Source organism: Protobothrops mucrosquamatus, unplaced genomic scaffold, assembly GCF_001527695.2.
Source record: "Protobothrops mucrosquamatus isolate PMUCROS unplaced genomic scaffold, P.Mucros_1.0 scaffold706, whole genome shotgun sequence".
In the NCBI taxonomy this organism is placed as follows: Eukaryota; Metazoa; Chordata; class Lepidosauria; order Squamata; family Viperidae; genus Protobothrops; species Protobothrops mucrosquamatus.
This window is the reverse complement of record NW_015386987.1, coordinates 354,813-378,239: the sequence shown is the minus strand read 5'-3', so window position 1 is coordinate 378,239 and position 23,427 is coordinate 354,813. Positions and strand designations below refer to the sequence as shown.

The following is a 23,427-nucleotide window of genomic DNA, read 5'->3' as shown; positions in this document are numbered from 1 at the left end:
AATACTGTATTACTTTTCAACATAAGCTGGCAAATAATTTTGATTCTGCAGATCCCTGAGAGATTCTTGAGGGACCATGGGGGTTCCTGAATAGCACTTTAAGAAACACTGCTCCAGAGAAAGTTACTCCTTAGGCAAATTGGCTGTATCCCCACAACAAACTTAAACAAGTTCCTGAAAATCTACCAGTTGCATTTACACCACAGGTTACACTTGGTTGGTGTTAACCCTGATTCGTTGTTTGTGATTCAGCATGTTCTACCCAGTGTCTCGGCCACTTCCACTGGTGATTGAATACGGGATTCCGTTTATCCAGTTGAGTTAAAGGCTGGTCAAATTTTCTCAACTAGGAGCATCAGAATTGACGGGGAGTGACTTATGGTTTAGCTCGTTTCACAAAATAAATCGCAGCGGACAAAGGAGGCAGCGTGGGGTGGTAGACAAGGAAACGAAAGCTAAAAGCATCCCGTTTCTTGGCCGGGCGAGGGGAGGAAGCCATGCTCTGTTTACTTCGCAACATTGCACAATGTTAAGAAGTCTCAGAGCCAACTCAGCTAGGAGCGAAGGGGAACCGTTTTGCTGAGTTGGTTGGGAGGCAACGGCGGCTCCTCCGAGTTCCGCTTTGAGTCTGCCCCGAGGGGATGTGGGTTTGTTGTGCCGACAGGTCAAACCGCCGTGCCCGGAGCTTTTTGTACCAGCGGGAAAATCCAGCTTCATTTTCGCGGAGGAGAGAGAAAGCAACCGCCCGCCGCTGGTGAGGCGGGAAAGCCCGTCTTCATCCCGACGGGTTTTCCCGACTCGTAGTTAGGGAAACTTCTGGCGGGGGGGGGGGGCGAGCGAGGAAGGTCGGAGCAGAACGACAGGACGGGGCGGGGGCGGCTGCCTGACCCGCCACGAGGACTTCGTGCGAGCAGCCTGAGCGGGAAGGGAAGAGCGCGTGGCTGGGCGGGGGTCCGGAGGCAGGCCGCCCACGGGGGAAGAGACCTCCGCAGCCCGGGCCGCCCTCTGGGAGGAAGCGCCCCCGGAGGGAGCGGTTTCTCTTCCTCTTCTCGAAGGGACGCCTCGGGGCGGCTTCGTCCTGCCCCCCCCCCCGCTCCTCCTCCTGCCCCGCTCCCGAGTTAAAGTTTTGTGACTTCAGCCGCTTTTATGACTTCAGCCACTTGGCGGATCTTAGTAACCCCTATGAGCTGGCGGGGCCTCTCTGCCTCCAGGCCTGGTGGCGGGGAAAGGCAGCCGCTAATCCCGCGGCGTGTTCGCTGGTGGCGCAGGATGCCCTGCTTCGCGCAAGGCGCGGCCTTCATTCCCACGTTCCTGGTCTCCTGGTCGTCGGCTGCCTTCATCCTCTCCTACGCGATCGCCGTGCTTAGCGGCCATGTGGAGCCGCTCTTCCCGTATATCAGGTGAGATGGGGAGGGAGAAGGGCGCCCCCTGTTGGCCTCTGCGCCCTTGCTAGGTGGGGAACGCAGGGCAGAAACTGTAGCCAGTGTTTAAATCCATCAAAATCAAATAGGGAAGTAAAAATTTTTCCCTTCTCTTGGTCGAGCACTTCGTAGCTGATGGTTGCCCCAAATGGGGCAGAAGTGTGGTGAGTCAACCTCTCCTGCTTTGGGAAAAGTGGCCCGGCTGAAGACTTCCCAGGCCTCTCCATGACGTTCTGGCTCTCCACAACTTGAATATCTGGATCTCTGCCTTCCTGCACTTCACCTTAAGGGCAGTCAGGTCATTTTATTCCCTGGTTCTGTAATCTGAGCTAAACAGGTGATAAGGTTCTGGGGAGGTGGTGGATACTTCCCTTATCCCCACAGAGCCAAAGGCAGGATGCTGCTTTTTTGATCTCCACTGTTTTTTTCTCCAAAAACAAGCAAACAAACAAACAAACAAACAAAAACCAAGGAGAATTGGAGCAGGTGTTGTTATGTGGGTCCCCTTTCCAGAAACTTCTGCAAATGAAATTTTAAAAAATTACCTGGTAACTCATACAGTGTGTAAAAACTAGGAACCTTAATGAAATAAGAACAACATGCAAAGCGTGGCTTCAGGAATTCTTTCCAAATGCTTTTAAAACAATTAACTCTGGGTCTTGTGACTGAGAAGGAGCAGGGTTTAGAATGGAATAGTCCTTTTGTTGTGAGCTGCTGGTCAACTCTGTCTCCAGTAGGAATGCAATGGAAGTTTTTTTTTTCCCCTTCTATGCAGCCCCCATCTAGATCTGGCCCATTTTTACACCAATTTTTTCTTTACCAGCTTTTCCCAACATATGAAAATTAGTCTGTTCCGTTTTCTGAGAGTTATCCTACAGATAGTCAGATACAGTACCAAGTCCCTTTACATAATTTCTTTAAAACATTATTTTGGGCTAGAAACAGATATAATGATAGGGCTGGGTGAAAATCCTTTGGGAAGTGCTAATTAAGATCTGATTATATCTCAGGATAATCCCTAACAACTGAAATTGAAATTCTGATAGTTATAGCCCCAATATATCTGAACAACATCAGGCTGGGGAAGCAGGATTAATTCTTGCATTTCCCCCCCCTTTTTTTTTTTGCTTTGAATCTGGGAACACATTCCAATTGCAATCCAGACTGATACCGCTTATTTAATGATTTCATTCTCTCTGTATATATTGGAGTTGAGAGGCCTTTCATTCTAAAGTTCAAAGATTCAATGCTAAACATACATTCTAAAAGTAAGCCAAAGTGATTTCAGTGCAGTTGATTCTCTCTACTAAGTATAATTGAAATAACATTTAATCTGCATTTAATTAGTGTTATCAAATAAGTACAGATAGTCCTTGACTTATAACAGTTTATAAGTCATTCAAGGTTACAACAGAACTGAAAAAAGTGACTTATGACCTTTTTCCACATTTATAACCATTGCAGCAGCCCCATGGTCATGCGATTTACATTCGGATGCTTGACAACTGACTCACATTTATGACAGTTGCAGTGTTCTGGGGACATGTGATCATCTTTTGCAACCTTCTGACAAGCAAAGTCAATGAGGAAAACATTCACTTAACAGTTGTGTTACTAATTTATCAACTGTAGTGATTCACTTAACAAATGTAGCAGGAAAAGTTGTAAAATGGAGCAAAACTCACTTAACAAATTTCTCACTTAACAGCATAGATTTTGGGCTCAATTTTGGTTGTAAGTTGAGAACTACCTGTAGAAAGATAACCTAATTTAACAGAGATACACTGAGATATACTATCTTTTATTACATCAGATGTATCAGGCAGAATCCAATCTGAGGTGGTCACTGGACCAGAGGTTTGTTCTTCCAAGCTTTTGGACTTGTGCTGGAGCCAATCCTCAGGGAACTTCTCAATCTCCTGGATATGTGCACTGGGCTGTTCTATGGGTTGTATGTATGGTGCCTATGGCTTTTAGTTGTTGATGGGGGTATTGATGGGGTATTAAGTCTTTGATTGTTGTTTCCTTGTGCTGCTATGCCCTCCGCTCTTAAGTACCTGGTAAGCTGGTGGTAAATCATTACTCCTGATTGACGCCTGGGAAATGGGTCCCTGAGTGAACAGTGCACACATCCAGCAGATTGAGAAGTTCCCTGAGTATGGGCTCCAATCTCTGGTCCCGTGACCAACTCAGATTGGATTCTGCAACATTATCCTGGGACTCCTATATTTCCAGGAATATCATATCTGGACTGCCTTCTGGAGCGTCACTACATTATAATAAAACAATGCAGAAAACCAGCTCTTTGCTTCCATCTAGTATACTCAAGTCTTGTTCTTTCCCTCTGTTCATCATAGTGACAACGGCTGTTTACACTGTAAAAACAATCCTGAGTTTTTCCCAACTAAAGACATTAAGCAGCATCTGTGGGTGGGTGGATAGGGGAGTGTTTTGCTTTATGCAATGGCTGTTTTTGCTAAGGAATTGAAACCTATCAAAATGCAGACTTTTAGCAGAAGGGAAAAAAAATATTTCCACATGATTTCAGTGGTCAGTTGCTCCTATTCTACTGACAGTAATACGTTTAAAGAAAAAACAAAACACAAACCTTTTATTTCTACATATAGTTGCAACAAATTCCATTTTCTAAGAATTTGCATATCTATTATATTTTGAAATCTTTGGAAATCTCGGTGCAAAGTGATTAAGAACTATGTTTCCAATACAAGAGAATATTTGTAGCTCAGGGTTGAGATGAGGGGGCCTTGGTGCTGTCTCAGCTTGGTTGTTTTCTTGCAGACATTTCATTAACCCAAATTAGGTAACATCCTCAGTGCTAGCAGGAAATGGTGTTTGTTCTCCCTTTTCTCCCTTTTTTAAACTCATTGATTGTCTCTTTTTAATGACTAATGTTAACTCTTAGTGATCCCATTCATAGATATTGATCTGACCATGGCAAAGACAGGTGCCAATGTTCTCCATCTTAAAATCACATCAACTAAAGACAGATTCTGCATGTGCCAGAGCCAAGATTGAGACCAGTGATGTGTTTGTTGGCTATGTTATAATAAAAAAGTGCAAGAATAACAGTACAATTTTTTTGTGTGACTGATTTTCATTTTTAACAATCAGCACTGAAGTTAATAACATGTATTTAATAATATTTAACTTTTAATAACATTTATTAACGTTTCTTTTAAATCCAACGCAAATGAATGACATTGAACAATTTTAATTATTTGCAATGCCCTTACAACATTGAGTGTTTCAGGAAAAAATCCAGTTGTACTTTGATCACAGGTGCAGCAGATTCCATTCTCATCTGACATAGAGCTCTTAAAGGTTTTGAAGTGATCACAGTTCAGTATAGTTTTTAGGTGGTATCAGTCTTTAGTTACAAAAGTACTTCAAATTTGTCGAGTGTTTCACTTGGAGCTTTGGTTCTCAAAGCTTGTTTCTAACTAAATAGTGAGTTAATCAACAAAGTAAGAGTATTTTTGAATGTTACACGAACAAAATTAATATTTCATTGCCATAAATATTGAGAGATTCAGCTGATGGTTGGCAGAGGCAGGTTTTCTATATTTCTGTTTGAGATCAAATTACATGTGATGGAAAAATTGGGTGTATTTTACTTCAGAGCAGTCACAGAGTGTGGTCCACACTAAATGAATTAGCTATGCCTTGTTTTGGAAGGGATGGACAGAATGACAGAAGTATTGGCATGTATATTATTAGATTTGGAAAACAACACAGGGTGAAGATATCTTTTGGTTTTTACAAAACCATTAGTAGATATAATAGATTTTTAACATTAGATATATGTTCATGGTAAGTCTAATTTCTAACAAATGGAATTAAATGCTATGAGAATCACAGTAGAAATGAAAAAATGAAATGAACATATTTTCTGGGGTTGGCTTCACGTTCTTGGGACTGAATATGTAGTGTCATACATAGATTGAGAACTGTAAACCAAGTGCCAAGTGGCTATTTGACATGCTAATTTGGTATCCTCACTTGTTAGCTCAGAAATGTAGAAGATGGAATTAAAGCCACTAAATTAAAACTGTCAAATCATAGATTTAGCCATCTCTTGGACCATTAGCTGTGCCCAACAGTATATTGTAAGCTGCCCAGAGTTGTTTGGTTGAGTGGGGTGGCTAAAGAAATTGAATGAATGAATGAAATAAAATAAAATAAAATATTGCTAGTCCATCCATTTCAATCATCTCATTCATATCTGAGGATTGGAACCTATTGGGTTATCATTTCTAATGATCCACCCATTTTGAAAAAAGAACAGGAATTATTTTTGTCATTTTTTAATACTTAAAATGATAATTATATTAATGTACTTCAACATTTCAAATGAAAAATAAGCCATGCCTAAATGTGTACTAGAACAGCCTTTCTAGGAAGTTAGATCAATTGATAAATATCCATCCAAGTATGTATGCATAGAATCAAACTGCACTCTTAGGCCTGCATGTCAGATGATGAATGGAGTATTGTTCTGAATTCAAGCGACCAGGTTATTAAGCACTTGTTTTTTTGGAACATCTCTCACAAATGATCATAGAAAGTATGCCTTTCTCTGAGTTATATCATTATCAATTTAATTAGATGTATATAGGAGTATATAGTTTCCAGGAGTCAACTTTGATTTGAGAAATATTTTATTTACATGTATTATTTCTATATTAACTGTTGTCATTTTTATCATTTATGCTAGTGATACAGGAGCAAAACCTCCAGAAAGCGGTATCTTTGGATTTATGATTAATGTTTCTGCATTCTTAGGTATGTAGGTATTTGTACTTATTTGTTAAATTATCTTTAAGAGTTGTAACAATTAAATATTTCTAACAATCCTGTCTCCAGATGGATGTGGCACAAGCATCTGGATTTATAGTTAAAATAATTCATTTATACATAATACTTTACAAATGTCATACAGTATATTGACCTGGAGTAAAGTAAGCTTTCTGTAATCCATAATCATAGTAACTCAAGAAGAAGAAGCAGAGAGCAGGTGTGGTAGGTTAAAAACAAGAACTTTTATAGAAATGAGTTCAAACAGCTGTGTACTTTCAGGCTTAGGAAGATGTATAAAACATCTTAGGAAGATGTATAAAAAATAGATAAGTCATGATGATAACAAAATCACATCTTCATAACTGCATAGAAGTTGGAGTGCTTTCATTCGAAGTGTTTCATTTGAAATACTTTGTCAAAGATGCTGTATAGCTTAGTCCATCTTTCTTCCTTAGTACAGGAGGGTTGCAAATGGAAGCAACATCTGTATCATCCATACAGTTATGTGCATGAGAAAGGGTGAAGTAAATGCCTCAGCTGGAAAACACCCTTGCGAATGGAACATATGGAGTCTGCATGAAGATCTGACTTTTATATGGATTCTTTTCTGTTGTATATAAATATACAAATCATCTAATCATCTAATAAATCTTGATTGTGGATCATGGCTGTATATCTTAACTAACCATTTGATTAATCACAGGCATCCATGCCCTATTTAAATGTACAAAGTGGAATATTTACTCTGTCCTATAAGGTATATCTAGGATTGTTCACTGTTAAACAATTTCATACATGTTTTTAAAGTAGCATTTTGGTTTTTTTAAGGTGTGTGCAATAAATTAAATATGACAGCAGCTTTGAAAACATGCGCATTGTGCAAATACAATTATCAAATAATTTATAATGAGCATACTTCTGGTTGTAATATTCATCGGATTAGTTAGGTTATAGTCTAATATCAGCTTAAGCAAACAGCTCATGTTGCTTCTGCCTGCTGAATTATGTTGCTTGATCTGTAGCAGGGACTATATTCTCTGGATACAGTCTCGTTTACTTTTGATGTTACTCTGTAAAATACTATTTAAATTTATGATGATGTGCGCAGAGAAACAGTTTCTTTTGGATTTCTACCATGGAAGGTGGGCTATTGAATTTCATAGATGGACCTTGAAACATTCTAGATTGAATACAAGAAGAAGAAAGAGTTTGTTAGGAGTATTTGTGTGATATTTGCATTTGTGTAGTATTTACATATAAACTATTTTAATACTTCCTATGTGTCATGTCTTAGAAAAGCACGTGATTGGTTTTAAATAAGCGACACCAAGTCTGGTTAGAATATATATCACTACAGTTCTGTATCATCTTCATTTGTTATTTTAGCCCATTTGTTTTTGGACTGTGCTCTAAGTCTGGTTCTTACTTTAAAGGCCTGATTGTTTTATGAGGAAGATAGTAAAGGATTGCTTTTTCCACTGCAGTATATTTCCTTCTTCGTACTCAGGCTGTGTCTCTGCTGCCTCTTGTCCTTGATCCATGTTTTGCTGTCTGAAACTAGATGACATTTGTTTTTAAATCATTGTTTTGTTTTTATAGTCATGTGACTCTTACTGGTTTATGAAGAAAAACATCCAATAAAGCAAAACTAACTCAGTCATAACAAAATTGAATATTTTAAAATGGGAGCACATAAACAGTTTAGCATTACTTTCTAAATTAGATAAATTAAAATGGAAAAACTCAATTTTGACTTGCTTCTGAAAGGCTGAATTGGAGCAATCTAATCTGTAACAGTAGCAATCTAATCTGTAGTGGTAAACTATATCACAAGAGATCTATAATAAAGAAGCATCATTTTTTAGCCTCAATTCTGCTGATTACCTGATAGGGAGGTTGCTTTCATTATTGTACGGTTACTATTTTGCTGTTTCATGTTACAGTAGTGGCCAAAATTGTGGAAACCTTTTGGGAAAAGTGTATTTTTGAGGTTTGATGGCTAATAACACCACTTTTTTTTGTGGAGTAGTACCATAAAATTATATATCAATGGAAAGATAATTTAATCAAGAATGTAATGCAACAAAGTTTGTTCAATTATCTGTACTGTATTCTACGAAAGGTTATAGCCAAATAACCAGAAAAAGGAAGCACAACTTGCTTAGGTTGATATCAGGTAGCTTTCCTTCATCTGATGAGCCAATGAGCATGAGTGTTTAGAGAGCCAATCAGGTGTCATCTTGTTTTGGCAATGAGCCAATCAGATCACAGTAGGATTCAGTTGTTGATGTCATGTATTGAAGCTGAGAGGAGAACATTTGTCAGTGTGTTATGTGATCGCTATCAAGTTGGTTGGGGTTTTTTGTGTTCTTTCATTTAGTGAGCTTGTAAAACGTAATAAAATTAAAGTAATGGTGCAAAGAGTTGACCACTACCGTTATCTACTGCTTTTGTCAACAGAATAAAAGTTCTAGTTGTGTAAGTAGATCTTTTAGAATTACATAGTTGGAAGGGATGTTAGAGATTGTTCAGACCAATCCTCTGCCAGTGCAAGATTTGAGTAAATCATCTTCAATAAACGAATATCCAACCTCTGATTGAAGACTTTCAGCAAAGGAAAATCATGATATAGTAGACTTCACAAGGTGGTCACTTGTACAGTCAGAAGTTCTTTCTGATATCTAGCCTGACCACACTTTGTAGTTTTAACCATTGGTTCTGGTTCTGTGTTCTGGGACAGTGGAGAATTAATCCATTCTCTTCTGTATGTGACAACTGTTCAGATACCTGGAGACTGCTATCCTATTTCCTTTCAGTTTTCTGTTCTGTATGTTAAATAATATCCATTATTTCTTATAGGACATAGCTTCTATCACCATCTTGATATCCCTCTTCTGAACTTGTTCCAGTTTGTCACTGCTGTTTCTGAACTATTGTGACCAAAACTATATTTCAAACTCTGTTCAGAACAGAATAGACAAGAACAATTACATCTTGTGGTGGTGGATGCTATACTCCTGTCAGTATAGTTGTATAGTTAGTATAGTTGTTTTTAGCAGCTACATTAAGTTGCTAGTTTGAAGTTCATAAGAATTCTCAGGTCCTTTTCATATACATACCACCAAGTTTAGTCTCCCCTATCTGATATTTGTGCCTTTAATTTTTTCTACTGAAATGCGTAACTTTATATTTTTCATAGTTAAATTCTGTTCTGTTCATTTCAGCTCTTTGTTGAAGCCTGTGTAAAACTTTTAAAATCCTCTCTCCTCCCATTTCACCCAGCTTTGTGTAATTTGCAAACTTCATAAGTATTTCCTCAACTCCCTCATTCAAGTCACTGATAAAACTATTGAGTAACATGCATCCCAGGATAGAGCCTATGGTGCTTCATTTGATATTTTTCACCAAGCTGGAACATTGAAACTTTTTTGGGATGAAGTCATTCAGGCAGTTAGTTATTTATATGCAAGATCCAATCTGGGTCAGTCACCGGAACCAGAGGTTTTGTCTTCCAAGCTTTTTGGACTTATGCTGGAGCCCATCCTGGGGGAAACTTCTCTCGGGCAGAGTGGGTGTGTGTCACATCAACCCAGATTATTATTATCCTGGGACACTTATTTTTGCCTTCATTTGTGAGTTATGAATATATCTGATAGTATCACCAATATTTTACTGTAATTAAGAAGGATAATTTAATGACAATTTTTTTGTCAACTACTGCTAAGTATTCCCCCAATCAATTAGTGAAAAAATGATAATGATTAGTTTGTGACAAGCCCATACTGGCTCCTGTTGATTATAGCATGTCTATCCAAGGTGTTCACAAGTATGATGCTTGATGATCTGTCAAAGACCTTGCCCATTCTTGTCATCAAGCTGACCAGTCCTAGTTCCCCTTCCCCTTTTAAAGATGGGTATGACATTTGCTGTTCTCCAGTCTTTTGGGATCTCCAAAGAGTAGTTCAGTGAACATCTTTACTAATTTCTTTAGTATCCTAATATGTAATCCATCTAGCCGTGGAGAGTTGAATTCATTTAAATTAGCTGCTAGGTTTTCATCTTCTTATCAGCCCTAAGCTGCTGCTGCTTCTCTCCACATAATATGACTAACTATGGCTCCATTTAATTTCTAACAAAAGATAAACACAGAGGAGGAATTTATAAATTCCTTCTCTTCCCCATTTCCCATTATCAGTATACCGTTTTTTCTTAAAATAGATTTACAACTCCTTTGCCTTTTTTGTATGTTTTCAATTACATAAATATCCCCCCTTTGTTTGTGGTTTTGGTATATCTTGCCAGCAACAGCTCATTCTGAGTTTTAGCCTTTCTGACACAATTTTGTCATTTCTGTAGGAGATGACCAGACTGAGCCTGAGGGGTGGGATCATCAGTCTGGATCCCTGTGCCCTCAAAAGAGACCTAAGTCCAACCCCCCCAAAGTCTGTTGACTCATATCTGGTGCCAATTCGCATTGACCATTAGTTATTCAGATTCTTGTGTATAGGTTGCATGGAATAAACTTTCAGTGTTTTGAACTCTATCCCAGCTCCTGGTTTCTTGTGTCTGACAATCCCTTTCAATAAACTTTTGTATTCTTTAGTTATGTGCTCTCCTTCCAAACCCTTTAATTTTTTTCAATATTTAAAGATCTTTGCCTGTATATATACAGTCCTCTTTAGGAGTCTTCCCTTTTTCCTTCTGGTAGGAAAGCTTCTTCATTATCTTATTTTATAAGATTTCTTTTTAAAAAATAATAATTTTATTAAAGATTATAATTCTAATGGTAAAAACTAATATGAACTAAAAAGAAAAGGGAAAAGTGCAAAAAAGAAAGAAAAACAATAGAAAAGGAAATAGAAAAGAAAGAAAAAATAATAAAGAAAAAGAAAATAAATATATAAAGAAGTGACATCCCTCTTCACCATAACAGATATAAGGAATTTTTTTAAACTGATCACCTTTTCTTAAAATACAACAAATGATCTCTTTTTCAAATATCCTATCTTTTATCTATAAACAAATCCATGTAGTCCAGTCATTTCAATCTGACGTCAGCAACCATTCATGGTTATCAGAGATAACAGCATATCTGTTTTAAAAAGATCCTTTAGTGTATTCAATATTAAAATATTTTGCTTCATTCTGTAAGTCAAATTTAAGGGTTCTCCTTTAATTATAATCTCTAGTTCCCGCTGCTATCCGATTTTTAATTTTTTTAAAAAATAATGCATTTTCCACACTGGAAGCATTATTTATAATTAATTCCAAAATCTTATTTCAAACTTGTCTCAATCTTTGTAATTTTCTAGATCAAAAGTTTTAATCATTCTTTTACTGTCTATTTCCCCATTTGTAAAAAAAAATTCTTAAACTTTTAGTTAAAACTTCTTTCACTAAGGATTGAAAGAAATTCAGCGCTATGTTGATCCAAAGATCTGTAATAACTGAAAAGCAATTAACAAGCAATTTCTGAAAGTCATTAGAAGAGGGAGGTATGTGACCTTAGTGTCTTTTCAAGGGTGCCAACCACGGCTTGACCACAATGGTTATTTCCTTATCTCCCAGAGCTCTAAACCCACCAGAGACCACTAACTTGGAGAAGCAGCCGTGTAGAGCATTTTAGGCAATCTTAAGTCCTCTCATTGTCTGGAAAGGAGTTATTTCTAGTGATCCACAGCATTTAGCACAATCAACAGAGCCCTGACCCAAATTTTACTTCTTGATCAGTTTAGAATGGGACGGATTACTACAAAATAATTTTGGCAGGGAGGGGTATGCCAACACATTATCGTGACTATTACAGTTCAAGAACTCTGTATAGCATATTCATTATGTAAGTAAAATTATTCTTTTCTCTGTTTTGTCAAGACCAGACTCACTTTTGTATTGCATCATTTGTCTTTAGGACAATTTGTAAATATTTTTCTCCTTTTTTTTTAGGTGTAGTTACAATGTATACAAAATATTTAATTGTCAAGAAACAAAATGATATGACACATTTTGTTTCCCCTTGTTTCAACTTATTGACATTGTACGTTGGAATTCTGGGTTCTGTTGGAATGGGCATTGTTGCAAGTTTTCAGGTAAGTAAGAAAGATATGTTTATATTTTATTTATTAAATTTATATCTCATTTCTCCTTCAATGGCTTACAAATTATTAAGAATATTATATGAGCATTAAATATATTCATAAGACCAGCCTTTTAAAATAACTTAGTATGTATCAAGAGAAAATCAAAGCAATATACAACTTACAACAGTTCATTTAGTGACTGTTCAAAGTTACGTCACTGAAAAAAGTGACTTATGGCCGTTTTTCACACTTACGACCATTGCAGTATCCCCATGATTATGTGATCAAAATTTGGATGCTTGGCAATTGGTTCATACTTATGATGGTTGCAGGGTGCTGGAATCATCTGATCATCTTTTGTGATCTTCTCACAAGCAAAGTCAATGGGAAAGCCAGATTCACTTAACAATCCTGTTTCTAACTTAGCAACTGCAGTGATTCACTTAACAACTGTGGCAAGAAAAGTCATAAAATGGAGAAAAATTCATTTAACAACTGTCTCACTTAGCAACAGAAATTTTGGGCTCAGTTGTCATAACCCAAGGATTACCTATAGTTATTCCCTTTTCCAGAGAAAGCATCAACTTAAAATTTTCTATCAGAAGTATCAGTACAAATAAAACAGACTAGTAATTCCTGCAGTGTAGTCACGTAGGTGGTAACTTGAGGCTGTCCTATAGTCTAGAATTGATTGCAATCAGATGTTCAGTTTGCAAGAGGCAATGATTATACAGTATGCTCAGTAGATACTTCTTTCTAACCATGTCCTCCAAAGATAGCATTGAGATCATGAAATATCAAGATACATTTATCCCTTGTTTGGGTTGCTCTTAGCTTAATGCCATAAATAATTAGGAAATTATTTATGCCTAATTACAACTACAATAGATATGCATTTTATGCAAAACAGAATTCCAGATATGCATGTTACCGATAAAAGTTTTTGTCCTAGACATTGTTGTCCTTCTCAAACAAGGTGTCTTCTGATGATCTGTGGAAATAAATGAAAGAAGTTACTTTGAACCTATGATCCATCATTAGATAATATGAATGAGATGGAATTTTTGATATCCAATGGATACTTGATATACAGTACTTGGTATATTTCTTGTGAGAAGAAGTGATCGTTTCCCAGATAGTTGCTTGCTAATTTTCCAAATCTGTTTGAGATAGTTGAGGGACTTTCTGAAACAGATTTAAGACTAAGCAAGGGGAGTATAAAACAGGAAAGATTACATAATATCAGCATTTGCAGACTGTTTGATGTAGCTCGGTGAATGGTAAATCAAATCAGTGTATGATTTTATGGCTTAGAATCTAAGCAAATTTGAGATAGCAGTAATGAACTACATCCATGGAGTGATATAATTGTAAATTCTGACTTATTCATTTCAAGAGTACAAATATGTTATTTATAGACTCATGAGGCCCATTTAATATGGGTCATGAAGAAGGCAAGATACATTTGGATTGAGTTGACATTTAAGTAGGACGGGAATGATATTATAAACTTGAAGTTTTTGTTGAACTGAATTCAACCGCAAACTAAACTGTGTTATGAAATCATTCACAAAATATGACATAAAAATGAGTTTTCAATAAATAAAATCAAGATTAAAGGAAACATCTGTGCATAAAATGATAGCCAGTGTTGTATTTACAGTTAACATTATATAAACTGAATAAGATCTTTCTCTGTGTGTCCTCCAATTTCCCTAGCCAGGCCCTAGTAATCAAGGTGGTTTTTTGTTTTGTTTTTTGAAAAGTCAGTGGTATCTAGTAGAAAATCTGTCTTCTTCATAAATTACCATACAGGTAGTCATCACTCTTTAATAACCCTGATTGGTATCCATTGCTAAGTGCAGCAGTTGTTAGGTGAAGTACCACATGACTGCAGTGCATACCGACAATTGTTCTGGAAGTCCTGGTTATGGTTGTTGGACAAGATCTGCACTGTCATTAGGGAATGGCCTCACACATCTCCTGCCTTGTGTGAGCTGCCTTCTTCCCAGCTGGTCTCAGGGAGCTCTCTTCAGCAGATGAGGCTCCAGTGCCCTGCCCTACTTGCCTCTGCTTCAATTCCCCCCCCTCATCTATCTACATCTATTTCTGCCCTTTTGGCTGCCTGATAATCTGTCACCCTTGCCATCCCCAGCTGACCAACATCATTGTCCACTGCTGCTAAGGAGTGCCTGGTCAAGGCAGCAGTTGGCTTTCGTGAGGCCTCCACAATGGCTCTGAAGGGCCAGCAGCTGCCTTGGCCAGGCAGTCCTCAAAGTAGGGGAAGATAGTGTAGGTCAGCAAAACATGGCGGGGGGGGGGAAGCCAAAAGGGCAGAGATGTGGGGGAGACAGGTGGGTAGGGGGAAGTTGAAACTCACCATGTGCTTGTAAATGCAAGTGGGTTGCCAAGGACCTGGATTTTGATCACATATCTGCAAGGCTCTACAACAGCCGTAACTTTGTAGACTGGTTGTAATTATCATGGCTTATGATCTGTACTTGCATTTATAACTGTGCTTCACCTTCACAGTCACATGTTTGCATTGGAATGGTTGGCAACTGGCTCATATTTGTGACACTGATAGCAGTGTCCTGTGGTCACTAATTGTGATTTGTGACCCTTTTTTGCTGATTTTCAGTATAAATTGCCCATTGGGGAATCGGTATTTGTCCAATGACCCCGGTATTCACTTAACAACTACATGATTCACTTAACAACATCTATAAAATTGTCATAAAATAGGGTCCAGTTCAACTTACCACCACCAATTCTGGTTGTTTATTGTTGTTGTAAGTCGAGGACTACTGTACTATTAGGTTGCTTGTAATAACCAAAATGCCTTCCTAACACTGCTACTGTAGTCTGGCTACACTTATTTGCTTCCTGATTATAGTCTTTTCTGTATATTGATTGCAACTCTAATAATATACAACACTTTTCAATTGTCTTTTCAGGAGTTAGCAGTTCCTTCTGTCCATGATGGGGGAGCTCTTTTGGCTTTTGTCTCTGGTGCTCTCTACATTCTTCTTCAGACAATTATCTCTTACAAGTCACGTCCACAATGGAGCACTCCATGTGTATGTCACACAAGATTATTCCTCTCCGTAATGGCTTGGGTAGCTGTCATTCCCAGTATCCTTTTTTTTTACAGAATATTAATATGTCAAAGTTCTTAATAACACAAGCACCACAGTTTTAAGTCAGCTTACTATTTCTATATTCAGTTTTGCAGTATTTCCTGAAAAGGATAAAATTATACAGTTCATAATATGCAAATTTTGAGATATAAGCCATGCTTATAAAACAATGAGACCTTGGGAGAGACGCACCAGACATAAGACGATACCTAGATATATAGTATGCACCAGCTATGTTGAAACCATTTTCATGATATACAGACAGTCCTTGAGATACAACTGTCATGGAGCCTCCCCATTATGGTCACATGTTGCAATGGTATTAAATGAACCGTCTCACCTAAACCCAGACATCCCCAGTGCAATTGTTAAACGAACATGTGGGTAATTTAGTGGAGTACTGGGTGCCTCAGGGATGGGGGAGGCCCTTGAGACCTAGTGCAGGCCCAGACCTGTCTCCAGTGCTCTGCTTCCTGTTCCTCGGAGTTCCCCAGGCCTCAGCCTGCTCCTAAACTGCATTCAACCAAGCAAGGGAGCCTAAAGCTGGCACACAGAGGACACTTACAGCTTGTGAATCAAGGCCTGTCTCCCATCCAGCTACCCAAGAGACCTGCTCCCCACCCAGCTTTAGGGCCCAGCAGCACCAAATTAACTTCATTTTTTGCAGAAGTGTCTGGCCAATGCAATGCGATGCAAGGCTCAACTTAGATTTCTTGCAGAGGCTGCCAAGCCCTTGTGCTATTTTCCTAGCTGCAAGTGGTACTTATCATGACGTTGTAGGGGCCTTCTTTTTTTCCAGAAGGCTTCACAAACTAGGGAGCCTCTTTAAAAAAAACAGAACCTCCTATAGGGATAAGTACTACTTGCTAGGAGAATAGTACAAGGTTTCTATGAAGTGGAGTCTCTGCAAGAAAACTGAGCCTTGCATTACATTGCATTGGCCTGGTTCTTCTGCAAAAACAAAAAGATAAAGATGAACTTTATCTTAAAAATTAAAGTACTCATTCTTGATACTGAAATTAGGAATGTATACCCAAACCAAGAGATTTCAGAATCTAAGGAAACTTTACATTCATTGCTTCTTCACATTGAGTGGGCTTGCTAACATGTCTGCGCGCAATAGTTATTGTATACAATCACAAATAAAAAGTTTATAATTCTATTATTATCAGACATCAGTTTTGCCTTCATGTACATCTGCCATTATTACTATTTCTGTTCCCCCATTTGATTAATGATATATTCCTTTCATTATTTCATAGATTATGTACTGTATATTGGCAACAGGAAAATGTAGTTTTATATGTTTTATTTTTTAAATCAGTTGTTTCCTCTTAACTCCTTTTTCTCAGTGATTGCATGTGCTTCATTAATATCCATAACAAAAATAGATTGGAATCCAGGTGAAAAGGTAAACATATACTAGGTAAAAAAATCAATATTTCTACCCATTCACTGCAGCTTAACTTTATGTATTAGTTAATTTTACTAAGATATTTAAGGAAACAGATAACCAGAGCTGCTGTGTTTGCATGTTGCTAATGCTATTTAATAGGTTGTGACATCTATATTTTAAATTTTAAGGTTTGCCTGGATAGATATATGTAGGCTTTCAAACTCGGTGCTTTTTGATTTTTAGTGATGTTTAACTTTCTGTAAATCAAGGTTACCTGAGATATAATTGGTCAGAGTTCTAGACTTGCTAATAAATTGGAGGACATTACTCCTATCTCATGGATTTTGTTATGAGAAAATTGTGAGAAAATTAAGAATTGTAGCTAGAGACTAAAAGATACAGGGAAGTTTGGAACCGTAAAAGCATTTTAGGAAGCAAGGTCTTCTTTAGAAATATTATGGAAAATAAGAAATCAGCAGGAGTAATAATACCAGGAATCATAATCTATGCTTAGCTTCAATAAATTCATAAATTAAAAATACATTTATAGATGAATAAAACTATTAAGTCTTAACTCTTATTCAGGTTTTTTTTCTGGCTGCAAATTTGTTTTGCTCAATTCTCATCTTTCAAATTTGGTTTTTAAAAAAAATCACATAAAAATCTAGATATTCTATCTATATTAAGATATAGATGAGGTATTATCCTTTTTTTTTTGTACACATATTTCTTTGGTAGACACATTTTAAAAACTGTAGTGTTGTTTTTTTTACAAAACCAAGAACTACATTGTTAAGTTCTGAGAAGTGCAGTTTTCAATGTGCAAGTGCATTCTGGTTCACATATAGATTTGAGAACTGTGAAATTATTATATTTTTTTTGTAAAAGTTCAAACAAAACAAATGTATAAAGACTTGCACTTGGAGAATTGAGGTTTGTGTAAATTCTCCTTTCAGAATAATCCATGGCTATTTGCCTCTCGCCAAAAGGCCAGGAATGGAAGGTTGTCAGTCTAATATTCAGAACAAAAGGACTCTTTGCCAGAACTACTCGCAAATCTGAGCTCTGACCAGGTATGCCTCATGCAACCTATATTGATAGAAATTCTCTCTCTTTTTAAGAAAGAATTACTGACTTTTTGCTCTGAAGCTATATCCATGCACACACAAACGTGCACCCTTAAAATAATATAATCTGGTCTGACAGATGATTTGGGATTATTCTTCCTCGAATTTTCCCTCAGATTGGTAAAAAGTGAAATATTCTTTTACAGTTGTATAATATCTCAGCAACTAATAATAGTATTGTTTGTATTAATGTTTTTTTTAATTTGTTTTTAGTAGTAGTTGTGTTTGTTCTATTTATTTTTCAGTTGCCCAGAGCCACTGACACTTGAGCAGCCATATAAACGTATAGGTCCAGTTTGGTGCAGTGGTTAAAGGCATGAGGCCAGGGAGTGGGAGACTGTGAGTTCTAATCCCACCTTAAGCATAAAGCTAACTTGGTGACCCTGAGCCAATCACTCCTTCTCAGCCCTAGAAAGCAGGCAGTGGCAAACCACTTTCTAAAACTTGCCAACGAGAAAACTGCAGAGACTTGTTTAGGCAATCTCCAGGAGTCAACAAATGACTGGGTTTGCAGATTACGCCTGGAGTTGAAGAAGGAAATTGAATAATTAATGATGTTGATGATCCTTCCTTACATATTTTGGAGGAGAATAAAATATAATAGTGACTGCTGATTAGTGCTATATGCTAAGATAGATCAACTGAGGATAACTCTTAAAGCACCTGATGCAGGAATAAAGAGCTTATGCCACAATAAATCTGGTTTTGGTACTATAAAGATTCTTCATTATTTTTGTGGCAAGCAGACTATAGCTACTCTTTGAAAAGTGTTGATTCTCTACTACTATTTCTGTGCACATGATAGACCACAAAAGGGAGCATTTTTGTGTTATTTTTCATAAAATAATGGGTAAGGATTGCATCTGGTAGGTAAATGTTTCAAATACAATAGAAAGTCAACCAAGAAGATAGTATTGAACTATTCTATATTACTAGTTATGGTTTGTTGCACAATCAGATTGGATTTGATATTTATATCCCCCTATCGAGTCCTTTCCCAAAGACCAGGGATATGTTTTATGGTGCTTGATGATGATGATGATGATGATGATGATGATATTATTATTTTCAATTTTGATTATGACTAATGATATATATTGACTGCAAAAACCCTATCTGTTTCATTTGATCATATCATTTCTTCTATCAGGAGCACTAATCAATTTTAGCCAGATCATATCTTAACTACCATATTCCGTTTGTTATTTAGAACTGCAGAGTGGGTGAAAGATTTGGCCATGAAGCACGGATTTTTAAGGATGTTCTGTAAATATCCTGTTGATAACAATGAGTGTTGTTAAAATGGGCATACTGATTAGATTTTGTGTCCCAGGAACAAAAGTGTTTCTCTCTGACAAGAAAGAGAAATGCTGAGTATTTTGTAGGTACCTTTCCTTCTTCTATTACAATGTACAAAACAAACCTTATATCAACTTATAAATCCCCATGAAACTCTCAGCTGGAATCCCTTGTTGGGGCCCTCTGCCTTTTTGACCAGTTCATTGTTATTTGTTTCATCCTAGCAGATGATCCAAAGAAGGTGCTTATCTAGCTCTTAGGAAAATAGCACAGGTTTTCAAGCTTGTTTTTTCCTGCCTTAAAAATCTTGTTATAGAAAATATTGTCATGAAGTCAAGAACTTAGATTTCAGGTTTTTTTTAAAAAAAATAACTGAAATAATTCAAATAATAATCATAACTCAAAATGACTAAGAGCAATGATTCTCAAGAAAATAGCAATAGCACTTAGACCAGGGGTAGGCAACCTTGGCTCTTTTATGACTCGTGGACTTCAACTCCTCTGGGAGTTGAAGTCCATGAGTCATAAAAGAGCCAAGGTTGCCTACCCCTGACTTAGACTTATGTAATACTCCATAGTGCTTTACAGCACTCTCTGAGCAGTTTACAGAGTCAGTATATTGCCCCCAACAATCTGGGTCTCATTTTACCGACTTCGGAAGGATGAAAAGCTGAATCAACCTTGAGCCGGTCAGGATCGAACAGCAGACTGTGAGCAGAGTTAGCCTGCAATACTGCATTCTAACCACTGTGCCACCAGCGCTCCAATATTTGTCATATCTTGTATGGGTGCTTGTAGAAACTTAGTAATGAAAAATGATCCAGATGTAGAGTATTTTATATTTTAATATTACGTTTTCATTGGTAATAAGCCATGTAGGAAAAATAAAACGGCTAAGTGTACTGAAATTCAGCAAATCAATAAGATTGTCTTCACTTGATGACAACAGGGCTTGAGGTAGCAGAGGCTTCTGTCAGTGAAATAGAGAAAAAGGCAGGCTTTGAAGTTTTCTCCTCTTCCCAAATCCTTGAGGGACAATCCTCCAGAACAACATGGAGAATGCAGGAGGAGGTCAATTACTGACAATTACATCCTTTTCCTACTGATGAGGCTTCTGTTGTATCAAAGAGACTCGTGCCTGGATGCCATTCTAAATCAATAAGTACTTTCCCACCACACTGTGCATCTGGTATATAGTTATTTGCTATCTCTATGCTTGACTCACCCTTTGTTTGCCATTGCAACCAATTTAATGGCTCTATTTAATGGTTTTTTACGTATATATTCCTTCCATTAGGATTATGTGTACCACTTTGTAAGTGCAATCTGCGAATGGACAGTAGCCTTCAGCTTTGTGTTCTTCTTCTTAACATATATCAGAGATTTTCAGGTAAGCATGTGGGACTATCAGGATGGCAAAATTCATTGAAGTAATTCGCGTAGCCTCTTTATAGAGACACTGATCGTTGCAAATTGCATCTCTGAGTACTTGTCTAAGCTGTAGCCCAGTGGCAACTCACCTGCAAAGAATATGTGGATTGATTAGAACATGGGTTTATTGGAGATTTTGAAAGTTGGGAGAATGGGTGAAATCCTAATGCTTCAGAAATTTTCCAAATTTATTTGGCCAGGAATTATTGCGGAATAGGAAGAAGGGGGAAAAGAAACAGGGGCTGAGCTCATGTAATTCACTTAGCTTAATTTGGTTCAAGTAATAAAGCCTGAAAAATTAAATGAAGCTAAAACTAATTCAGCTAACAGCTGTGTGAATGCAGCTGTAAGATCTTGATGTGACCTAGTTAAATCATATTTCATGCCACATTTTTTAGAAGAAATGTTTCTGAAAATTTATTCCCCATACTTAGATCTCATTAACAGTGTTAGTACAGAAATCTATATTAGTGGGACTGTGGTGTACTACATATAGTCCTCACTTACTGACTGCCTTGTTCAGCAACCATTCAAAGTGACTGTGGTCCTGTCCCTCAGTGACATGATCATCATCAGTGTCATTGTGCATTGTCCTGTGACTGACCTATTGTTTTATTTCCTCTCCCCCTTGCAGAGCAAAAAGATTGGAAAGAAAGGGATTACTGGAGAGTAAGCAGGCACACAATAGGGCAGTTTGTGTAGCATGCTCATGGCTGCCAGCAAAAGCCCATTGCTTTCAATATGTATTCCCCATTGTGTGCCTGCTTACTTTCTTGTAATCCCTTCCTCTCCAATAAATGTAAATGCAAACATTAATTCTCTTCTTATTAATTATCTCAATGCTGGGTGAGTGGGATAATGGTTTGGAGGCAAATTAGATCCAATTTTGACTAGCAATTAAGGCATCAGGCTAGAAACCAGGAGACTGTTTTAGCCCCACTTTAAACATGAAAGCCAACTGGGGGACTTTGAACCAGTCACTTTCTCTTAGCCCAACCTACCTCACAGGGTTGTTGTTTTGGGGAAAATAGGAGAAGGAAGGCGTGTTAGGTATGTTCTCTGCCTCGAGTTATACATAAAAATCATAAAGGCAGGGTATAAATAAATAAAAGTCAATATGTAAAACTGATTGATCGTGCCAGTTTTGAGTCAGCTGTTCGAGTACTGTCTAGATGACCATCCAAGGGAAGTGGAGAAAGGAAAACACAATCACCCTCTTATGATTTCCCACTCAGAGACGGCTTTGCTTAGTAGTGGAGTTGCTCATCTCAATTGTGGTATCTAAACGAAGACCACATTTATCTAGGCCAGTGTTTCTCAACCTTGACAATTTTAAGGCATGTGGACTTCAACTCCCAGAATTCCACAGCCAGCATTGCTGGCTGTGGAATTCTGGGAGTTGAAGTCCACATGCCTTAAAATTGTCAAGGTTGAGAAACACTGATCTAGGCCTTTGCATTGGAGCACACAGTTAAGGTTATGGCATTTAAAATATTAGCAAATTTTTCAGATTTTAGTTGCAGCTGTTTTATATAGTAAATCTTCCCCTAATTCCAAACTTGGTATCTTCTGCTTACATTTAAATGTGTGCTTTGCAATGTTTTGCTGATTTTTGCCTTTTCTTGTAATCTTTTCTTCTAGGGAGTTACGATACAGATATTAACAGAAATTCATGGAAACCGCTGACCACTTTTCCTTATAGTTAGCTGGATTTGGGAAGGGGGGTATATAAAGAAACTGATGCAATGGCCAAGGTTGACCTGGCATGAACCTGATGCATCACTGCTGTAATCATTGTCAAGAAAAAAATGTGTTTTTAATTTTAGGGTATTAGTTTTTCTGTGTAACCTATCTACTAATAACTTTTTGTATTATAAATACATGTTCTGTTTTTTTAAAAAGTTTTTAAATAGAAGACCTCTGAAATATGTAATCACCAAGGAATAAATGTTTATCTGTTATACTCTTTTTCCTTTTTACTCATCTGATGGATAAAGATGGCCTCAGAATGAAACTCAAGCTGTAATTCCAGCTACCAATTACTTGGAAGATGCCAACTGAATTCAGTGGGGCTTTCTTTTAGATCAGAGGTCCCCAACCTTTTGGGCACCAGGGACCGGTTCCATGGAGAGAGGTTTTTCCATGGACCAGAGGGGGCATGGTTTTGTGTGCTGCATGCATCCCACAGATGGGGCTTTGCTTGTTTGTGCAGACTGATTGCTGGCATGCTGCGGCCTGGTACTGGTCCACGGACCAGGGGTTGGGGACCCCAGTTTTAGGTGAATGTGCTTGGAAACACGTGTCAAAATGTTGTGAAGTTACAGTCTGCTCACATCTTCAGAGGTCCATTCTGAGGAAGATTGGTTCATATATTAGATATCAAAATGGCTACATCACAAATCAAAAATGATGCATGCTATTATGAAATCAGAAGGGTTTCAGCAGGCTTCAAAAGAAAATCAGTTGGAATCTATAAATATTTATTTGTGTTCAGTAGAACACTATGCCCAGGTAGAGCAAAAGGACAGTTTGCATAGTTTCCCTAGAAAATAGATAGGTTTTATCATTAGTGTTATTAACTTCATTTCTTAGGAATTTTTATAAATAGAGAAGGAAAATTAGTGCCTGATACAGAAAATCTATGCTAGATAAGTGATTTTGATAAATACTGAGCAATATTTTTTTATATGCAGAATTCTCATTTTGGTGAACAAAATG

General features: G+C 37.5%; 1 protein-coding gene across 2 annotated transcripts; it reads left to right on the top strand.

Moving 5' to 3' along the window:
- The first annotated feature begins 1,136 nt into the window (after nucleotides 1-1,136).
- DRAM1 (DNA damage regulated autophagy modulator 1) lies at nucleotides 1,137-22,670 on the top strand. Of its 2 annotated transcripts, none has more exons than XR_001548927.1 (7): nucleotides 1,137-1,400; nucleotides 6,157-6,224; nucleotides 12,183-12,325; nucleotides 15,274-15,451; nucleotides 16,809-16,882; nucleotides 20,576-20,668; nucleotides 22,351-22,360. XR_001548927.1 is itself a non-coding variant. In XM_015818232.1 (7 exons), the coding sequence occupies exons 1-7, from the start codon at nucleotides 1,147-1,149 to the stop codon at nucleotides 22,393-22,395; spliced, it is 840 nt and encodes a 279-aa protein (XP_015673718.1). In that variant the 5' UTR covers nucleotides 1,137-1,146; the 3' UTR covers nucleotides 22,396-22,670. The 2 variants fall into 2 exon arrangements, 1 of the variants encoding a protein (XP_015673718.1); XM_015818232.1 differs by having other exon boundaries at nucleotides 16,809-16,867; nucleotides 22,351-22,670.
- Nucleotides 22,671-23,427: the final 757 nt, after the last annotated feature.